Genomic DNA, 10,000 nt, shown 5'->3' with positions numbered 1-10,000 from the left:
CCCCTAGCGACCAAAAAAATCCAGCACTAGTAAGGTGAAAAGTCCCAGAGAAGATGAGAGACACGGAGCAGCCCCGCCCAGTGGGGAAAACGTCCCTTTGCAATTTTTCCTTCGCGATCTTTACTCACGTCTCGTTCAGCTGGGGACAATATTTCAGGATGAGTTCGAGGAATTTGGAGTCACTGCACATGAGCTTTGGTGGTCTTGGAGGGCTGGTGACATTGAGGAATTTGAGGATGGTGAAGATCAAGAGGAAAACCGCGAAGACCACCACGGCCGACATGTTCCCTTCGCAACGATCGGAACCACACTGAACATGACGTCATCGTGTTTGACATATAGGAGGGGAGGGTCTGCCAAGCGTCGCCATTTAATGATAGTCAAAGCATTTATTGATCGGCAAATTGCACAATTACGATAAATTTTACAATTATGGGTTTATTCTACTATTAGAAAAAATATTTTGCATATGAAGAGCACATATTAAAGCTCTATTTAACGCAATTTTGTTTGACATGAGAGGAAGTAGTTGCCTGAGGTAGCTACTGAATATTTTTGTTTAATATCAAATATAACATTTATCTTGCAATCATCGGTTCATTTTGTTATATTTTGTTTCGTTTAAGTAAACTGTATAGTGTAAGATGCAGTTTGTTATATAAATGCCCTACTTCAAAGGTATGGTGAGCTGGGAAGGCTTACTGATTTTGAAGGTTACGGAAACGTTGTCGAGAATCATATTTTTATATTGAAAAGAACAGATTTATAGATACTCTTTCATTAATGATTATGTTTATGAATATCGGGAAGGTTGTGAATGCATGGCATAATTCTGGGTGTTGAAAATAGTCTCGTTTATACTTTAAAAACTGCAATATCTATACATCTCTTGTCCAAATGTCTGTCCGACGAAATTTGCCGCGAAATTAAAAACCTAAGCACCGCATTGATTTAAACATATATCTAACATATCGTATTTGTATAATACTTATATCGAATAATCTTGTTATATCAAGAGCCAATGAAAAGCTTTTTTAAAAATCACGTATGCCTGTGTCTAGACCGTTCCTACTTGGAATATAACTTTTTAAAAATCTTTAAACATTTGAAAGGGTTTCTGCCGGTATTTTAATAAGTACAGATTTTATTTGCCATGTCTCCATCTGACTAATTGTGTAAGTGGTTAAATTAATAAATGACATACAAACAGAACCTCACAATTCATGGAGATGTGCAGGTTATGGATATAATCAAGTCAGTCATATTACAAATGTTTAACCAATTAATTTTCCAAATTGGCTTTCACAATATTTTGGCGACACTCTCCTCAACGAAGATCAGACAGTCCTACAGACAGACATACACACAGGCAGGCAAACTTACCCCCCCCCCCCCCCACATACATACACATGCAGGCACACGCAGAAACATGCACATGCAGACACACACACACACACACAAACACACACACAAACACACACACAAACACAACCACAACCACAACCACAAACACAAACACACACACACACAAACATAAACACAACCACAACCACAACCACAACCACAACCACAAACACAACCACAAACACAAACACACGCACACACACGCACACACAGCTGGCGCCAGAGTCCGTCCACACGTGCTCCCAAATAGCGAGTCACGCCTTCGCCTTCCGGGAAGCTGGGACAGAGGAGCCCTTATCATGCCTCCTGCGCCTTGTCAATTGCAAAAAACCCTATCGCAGAGTAGCATGCCTTGACATCGCGCATTATTCCACTCAAGATACAGATCTCCACCGGCATCGTTACGTCCAACTCTCAGATAAAAACAGTAGATAGCGGCGGAGGCAGCGGGAGGAACCACCGATCTCTTAGATATGGCACATCTCTGGAATGCTGTTCTTGCGGTGATTGTGGCAGTGGTTGCGGGGCGAGCTCAGGCTGCTGGTAAGGAAGGGTGCAGGAATGTACAAGGATAGAACAAAATATAATGTAATGCGCTGAGGACATGTCACAGGCTAACAAACTTCCCCCTGGTATATTCAAGCCGAGTAGAGCTTGTGGACATTCCAGGATTAATCATCATCATCATCATCATCATCATCATCATCATCATCATCATCATCATCATCATCATATTCATATTCATATTCATCATCACCATCATATTCATCACCAACACCATCACCATCACCATCACCATCACCATCACCATCACCATCATCATCATCATCATCATCATCATCATCATCATCATCATCATCATCATCATCATCATCATCATCATCATCATCATCATCATCATCATCATCATCATCATCATATTCATATTCATATTCATCCCTGGCTATTCACTGTCATCAATTTCTATCTTGCCCTAATGCCAATTTGTTGGTCCTTTGCCACAGCATGAAGCACGGGGGCAAGAACATTTCTTGATGTCCTGTAGAGTATAATTTCCATAAAAAAAAAAAAAATCAGCTTATAGAGTAATTTAATGCTGTAGATTGTAGACCCTAAAGCTCTTCCCAAGAGTATGACGACTTCATAACTTTTCCTCCAGCAAAAGTTGAAGAAGAATGAAGTTCAATGTGGTAATTTCAGTGATGAAAGTTAATTTATGCTAATCTGGGTCATAATGATTCAAAAGCTTGGTAAACATTTGCAAACAACTTAAAATACCTACTCTGTATTATTAGAACTTATATCTAACTTATAACCCATGCCTAATTGGTCAAACCTGATGATTTGTTTTGGAATATTAATTTCATATTGAAGGTAAAAATTAGATTTGCAAGTTCAATATCAAGTTAGTTTACATTGATGATAAAGCCACTTGAATCAAGATTATTACACTGCAGCCTGGTTTGCTAGAGCATTCAGGGGAAGTCAACAAATTTGAACAGTGTATGAAATAAATTGGGAAGTGTTTGATTTGTCTTTAGCAGGAATCATTCAGCTTTTGATTAAATGGGATGGTTAAGATATATAATAAATATTCGTAGGTTATTTGTAATGGTCAGACAAAACTAAGAAATTAATGAATAGTAATATGATAGTGCATAGAAGATAGTAATGGTTTTATAAAAATAAAATGGTCTTTCTCTAATTGGAAGAGGAGTTGATTTTTAAGCATATGCATCCTGCATATATGACATTTGCTAAGTGTATTGTCAGCATATCTTTTTATGCAAAACTATACAAAATTTGTATAAATAAACATATATATATCATACACACACATATAATATATATATACATATGTATACATATACACACACACACACACACACACACACACACATATATATATATATATATATATATATATATATATATATATATATATATATATGTAAATGTCTATGTCTATGTGTATATGCATATATGTATATGTATATATATTTTTAAAAAATTATAAATGTATATTTTTAAATGTATAATTGTATATTTATAGATTTATAAATGTATATATGCATATATGCATATATATATATATATATATATATATATATATATATATATATATGTAATTTGAAGGTACAGATAAGGCTAATTTACATGATCACGATTATTTTTTTCATTACTATAAGTTGTAGGTCTTTCCTATGTGAAATTATTTGTTGTTTGGCCTCAATATTTATATATAAGTGGAAAAAGTTCCATCACTTCTTAAATATTCCTTTAAGGTATGAAACAAATTGTTTGTTTTAGATAGAAATAATAAAAAAAAAAAAAAAAAGTAAGACAAAGTGATTTTATGGATTAGTTACCATAGAATTTAGACATGCCACTTATAGCCAGAGTATTTTAAAAGTGTTTCTACAAAAAGTTAGCAAAAAACATTACTTAGTCGAACATATTAATCCCTTAAAACATGTTCAAAACACGTAACACCTACTCACTCTGCATACAAGCAGAAAGTAAAACCTCAAACAACTTTTTTTTAAAAACTCGAATTTCACCACAGGAGAATGCAAGAGCCGTAACTTTGGCCACGGAAGTGTTGTGTGTGTTTGCAACTCTTCGCACTGCGATGAACTAGCCCCAATCAAGCCAGAAAGACCAGGGGAAGCGCTTATAGTCACATCAAGCAAGTCAGGTGCAAGATGGAGGATGGAATACAAAGCATTTTCTGACTTCAGCAATGAGATAATTTCATGTAAGTTTTGTGAAGAATATGAAGGCTGAGGTTGTTTTTTACTTAAATTGATTAAACTTGTCTTTACTTGTCCTTCCTGTGGCAAGGGAATATTATACTATGTTTTTTTTATTATCATTGTTATTGTTAGCATCCTTTCATTCTGATGGTTATTGTTATGATTATTATTATTATTACTATTATTATTATTATTATTATTATTATTATTATTATTATTATTATTATTATTATTATTATTATAATTATTATTATTGTTATTATTATTAGTAATGATAATAATATTAATGATAATAATAATAATAATAATAATAATAATAATAATAATAATAATAATAATAATAATAATAATAATAATAATAATAAAATGATAATAATAATAATAATAATGATGATGATAATATAATAATAATGATAATAATTTGTATTATTATTATTATTATTATTATTATTATTATTATTATTATTATTATTATTATTATGATGTTATATTGTAGTGACTTGTATTTATGAGTTTTTCCTTTTTCAAGTATTATTGGGGACCAGAGATTATCTGTAGCACTACTGGTCATAATTCAGTGTTGATGATGGCACTAAAGATAAACAGCAGAGTTCACTTATTTCATTCTAAACAAGTACATTTAATATAATTCAGGTCAGAGAGTCTTTCCAAACTGATCTTGGACACTAGCATAAAAATCCAGTTGTGAAAATTACTTTGTTCTATAAAAAACTTTAAACACTCCCATTTCCCTTAGACTTACTAAAGTAATACAAAAAACTGCCGGTCATTTCAGCTGGTCCTGTTCTTGAACTTGAAATAAACAGTAATGTGTTTTACCAAGAAATCATTGGCTTTGGAGGTGCGTTCACTGATGCTGCTGGTCTCAACATCCTTTCTCTCCCAGACACCTTGCAAGATGAGGTCCTCAGGTGGATATGCATTTTTTTTTTTTTTTTTGTGTTGGCTTTTTTTTTTTTTTCTTGGGTATTGTTTAACTAGTCTTATTATCTTTATCTTGATCATAACTGTTTATCCACTTATTGCTGATTCAAGATCAGAATTAATTGAAATTTTGTCATACCTTTTTTCATAATCCTTGACTATTTTTTTTTAGTATAAACAAATGAGTAACCTTTCAATTGCATTTATATAACATTTTTGCTTACCTAAGCCAATGCCTAATATCCACACAAAGTTTGAATTTTTTCTAGGTAATCAGTCAAGGACAGACTGATCTTAAACTGTTGTTTTTCAAAATTGATACACCCTTTATTAACTATATCAATTTGGGTTTCAGAGCATATTACTCTAATACTGGCCTCGAGTACTCAATGGGACGGGTTCCAATCGGTGGAACAGATTTCAGCACTCGTCCATATACTTATGATGACCTAAAACCTGGGGAAACAGACCCCACTTTGGCAAAGTTTGCATTAGCTCCAGAGGACCTGAAGTATAAGGTTTGTTAGATTTATAATTGTAATGTAATTGCTTAAAAGCTTGTATATATGCTTGTCTGTCTTTGTTTTACTCATTAGTCCAAGGGTCAGTATGTACTTTGTCACTAAGAAGTAAATTAGTATTCTTACCCATTGCTCCTGTTTACCCTTTTCCTTGATTTTTTGTTTAATATATATATATATATATATATATATATATATATATATATATATATATATATATATATATATATATATATATATTGCTTTAGGATTTTGATACAATAATAATTATGATGTCAGTAATAATGGTAACAGTATCAATATTAATAGCATTAAAAAAAAAATCAAGGAATAAGGAAATTGGGTGAGTTCATGTAGTACTTGTGGAACCATCTTTGCAATAAAACTTGCAGTAGACAGTACACGTATCCACACACAAAGGGTTAGTTTATATATAAAACTCAAGAAAGAATAAGGCTATTTTGATGCTGATGACTGTGGTATATAAGAAAAATCACTTCTTTCAACACTAGTAACAGCTTCCAATTTCATATCCATGAAGTTGGTATTGGCTATCAAAAAGTCAGATCATATATATATATATATATATATATATATATATATATATATATATATTATAAAAGATCACAAATTTGTTGTCTTGTCTTAAAAAAGAAAGAAAGAAGAAAAGAGATAATGATAGAGAAAAGCAAGTACAAGTTAATGCTTTTTGAGATTCTATAATGAAATACAGTGACAGGCTTGCTAAGTTTGAATGTTAAAATTTTGGTCTAGCACTTCATTATAGCATTTATTTCCCTGCATCCAAACAGAAAGCACAAATGGATTTCTCTTCCCTCTTACAGATACCACTAATTCAAAGGGCAGCAAAGATCTCAAAAAAGCCAATCAAACTGTTTGGCTCTGCCTGGGGAGCTCCGGCTTGGATGAAGAACAATGGCAAGATTTGGGGTAAAGGGAAGCTCAATACCAGTGCATATACAACATGGGCTAATTACCATGTCAAGTAAGATTTATTGGCTGAAATTTCTGATTATGCAACTCATTATTATTATTATACACCTTGCCTTTATTAACCAGTTTGTGTAAATGAATGGAGCATACCCCTGCGAGTGGTGAATGTGTCGTCCTGAGAGTCTCGTATCTAATAAATTTTCTTCCTCTCTTTCTCACACACACACACACACACACACACACACACACACACACACACACACACACACACACACACACACACACACACACACACACACACACACACACACACACACACACAGAGCTGATTTACGTGATTGTTGGAAAAAAGTGGTGTGGAGCTATAGAATTTTTAGGGCAATATACTGAATCTAAATAATTGAGCCAGAACAGAATATAGGGATCACTCAGCAGCAACTAAATGAAAATTATGACGCCAATGTTGGCATCACATTATATTCCACGGGTGCTTCATAACGCTGAAACTGTCGTCACTGTATAGTATGGTTTGGTGTTCATGATGAGAAATGAAAAATTAAAATCTTTCTGAAAATCAGGGAAAAGAGTAAACATGTTAGATAGGTTTGAACTAGTAGTTTGGTTCTGCATGTGTTGACTACAGTGAGTAAAAATGTAATACTTATTTGGGAATTTAAAACTCCTATGGTCGCTCATGGTCCCTAGTAACTCCTGCCAATTTTTTTTTATTTTGTTTACCATTGTTAGATAATTTTATAAGGCATAGCATGTTTTAAAATTTGAGTATGTGAAAAATATGCTCTTCTCTATGTTGCATTTTCCACTCTGGCTTGCAAGGAAAGGGCTGAGAATATCCAAATGTTTTACCGCAGCATCCACCATAGGTTAAGATTTAAAAAAACCTGGCTGCTACAATCTGTGTTGAAGCAAGTTGATCTATTACTCATCTCAGTCACTTTCAACTTACAAACCCTATAGACATGTCTTCTTTCTTAATGTTAGTGAAGTGCCTGACTAAAGGCACACACTTGTACCTTTTCTGTCATTTTGTTTTATTTCTGCATGAATTTAAGGCTTTCTGCATGTATAGCATATATAGGGAAAGCCTCCTAGATGAAGACCATTTGTGGCCATTTCTGTCTGACTAGTATTTATCTTGATCTTGTACTATGGAGGATCTGTATAACTTGATTGTTTTTGTATTAATAGATTAGATAGATTTAGTTAATGTCAACATAAGTTAATACTCTAGCATATTTCTTTATACAATATTTTGTTATCTGTTTTTGTTATTATAGATTTAATTCTCTGCTTAATATCATAAATATGGCTTGATGATGCAGGGTAGTGGAATAGTACCTTATGAAAGAGATGGGAATTCAGAAGTATGCTGAGAACCACAGGTTCATTGACAACACTCAGTCATAGAAGGTGTGCCTGCATAGCAGTTTCACTTGGAAGTACTGTCAGTTATTTAAACTTATTTTAAATTTATAAATTGACTGATTATTGATCCTCTAGGAAAATGGCTTCCAAACACCAACATTACCTCTATTGCTACATGTCCCAAAAATATGATGTTATGCAATGTCACTTACTTGTTCTAAATATTTGCAGATTTCTGGAAAGTTATGCAAAACACAACATCAGTTTTTGGGGTTTGACTACTCAGAATGAACCAACTGATGGCCTTGTCAAGGATTTCCAGTTCAATGCTATTGGTTGGACCCCACAGGAGCAGGTGCATATATGTAGGACTAATGCCTTGTATTATATGTTATGAACAGTAATCATTCAAATGTAGAAAAGGTATGTATGAGAATGAATATCTTCACAGTGCAAGAAATGGATCTTTGTCAGAAATATATGTATTTGTGATAAAGATATATTCAAAACCAATCACATACATCTCTTGCACTGTGAAGATATTCATTCTTGTTCATACTTTTTTTCTACTAAATAATATGTGAATATTGGTTTATTCTTTTGTTAGTTGTGGGGGTAAAGGAATCAAATACATTTTTTCCTTTTATTATCTGTCAATATACAGTAATTCAAAAGAGTTTCTAAGAGGTATTTGCATCTGAATTTAGTTTGCTAATGTATGATAAAGTTTGCATATAAATCATACACAGCTTATATTTTATATGAAGCAATATAAGAAGAATAATCCAATTAAAAGATGAAGCTCCTGCATTTTGGAACTGACATTGAGAATAAATCATAACTTGAGTAATGAATGAAGTTTTATAATTTTATATCTTTTGTGTAACAGGCAGAATGGATAGGAAAACATCTTGGCCCTACCCTGAAGAACCACAGTTTATCCTCTGTCAAGATCATGATAATGGATGACAACCGACTGCTCTTGCCCAAGTGGGTAGAAGATGTGAGTGATGATGTCCTTTTTATTGAATTTTACTAATTTGGTTATATTGTGAGCTTTGCTTCACAGGAAGATGATATTGTTGAATATTGATTTTTGTATGTTACATATAAAAGAATGTAATATAGAATTAGGAAGAAAGTGTATTGTTTCAGGTAATGGCTGATAAAGAGGCACAGTCCTATGTATCTGGTGTTGGCATTCATTGGTACCTGGATTTTGTAACTCCTGCCTTGGCCCTTGATCTCACACATGAACGATTCCCTGACTTGTTTTTGCTCTATACTGAGGCTTGTACAGGTAATTGGTTGAAATCTGTGGACAAGTTTTTCTTTGCTGATTATTGTTTTAAATTTTAACTTAATTTTTTGTGAAATAGGTGTATAGTGTTGATGAGTGACCTTATATATAGACACACATTATTTTTTTTTTTTTTGAGTAAATAGTTTGAAATCTGGTTTGTTTGTGATATCACCAGATTAATAAGTAAATCAGTATCATTATCAGATAAAAACTCACCACTTTGTACTCAAATAAAATTGTCATAGAGCAGTTTTGAAAGAAGTGGAAGCACTATTTAACTAATTCACTGAGTTGAAATCACTAAGTAGAATATATAGTGCAACAGATATGCAAATAATTCAAATATGGAAATAGTTTGGAGAGAAGATAATTTCATGATAAAAATCTACTTAAGAAGGAGCACCATTTAAGTCCCTCACTTGAAAAATTAGCCATAAAAGCTCTTAACTTTGCAGGTCAGTGGCCATGGCAACCACTTAAAGTTGTCTTAGGGTCGTGGGTGCGGGCAGAGGACTATGCATCTGACATCATTGAGGTATGTTCATGATAATCAATTTAGAGTCTGGTTGAAAAAGTATTGAGGTGTATGTTTTTTTGTTGTTGTTTTTTGTTGTTTTTTTCATGAATTTTTACAGGTGAGTAGGATTAAGACACCCCTACCATTTTAGATAGCAAGTTAATAGAGAAAATTTAATGGGTCATGTATTTACCTGACTTGTCAAGTCTGTCAT

At 33.1% G+C, this 10,000-nt stretch overlaps 1 protein-coding gene across 1 annotated transcript in view; it reads left to right on the top strand.

The window, feature by feature from the left end:
* The first annotated feature begins 1,625 nt into the window (after positions 1-1,625).
* LOC125045497 (lysosomal acid glucosylceramidase-like) overlaps positions 1,626-10,000 on the top strand; it is a 10,441-nt gene continuing 2,066 nt past the window's right edge. The window contains exons 1-9 of the mRNA XM_047642787.1: positions 1,626-1,947; positions 3,971-4,162; positions 4,957-5,092; positions 5,461-5,623; positions 6,472-6,632; positions 8,198-8,321; positions 8,856-8,969; positions 9,122-9,266; positions 9,725-9,804. Coding sequence (XP_047498743.1) covers positions 1,878-1,947; positions 3,971-4,162; positions 4,957-5,092; positions 5,461-5,623; positions 6,472-6,632; positions 8,198-8,321; positions 8,856-8,969; positions 9,122-9,266; positions 9,725-9,804 — 1,185 coding nt within the window. The 5' untranslated portion in view covers positions 1,626-1,877. The remainder of the gene's footprint in view (positions 1,948-3,970; positions 4,163-4,956; positions 5,093-5,460; positions 5,624-6,471; positions 6,633-8,197; positions 8,322-8,855; positions 8,970-9,121; positions 9,267-9,724; positions 9,805-10,000) is intronic.

The sequence above is a fragment of the Penaeus chinensis genome, chromosome 37 (genome assembly GCF_019202785.1).
Source record: "Penaeus chinensis breed Huanghai No. 1 chromosome 37, ASM1920278v2, whole genome shotgun sequence".
NCBI lineage: Eukaryota > Metazoa > Arthropoda > Malacostraca > Decapoda > Penaeidae > Penaeus > Penaeus chinensis.
Note: the sequence above shows the minus strand (reverse complement) of the source record. Positions and strands in the feature narration are given on the sequence as shown.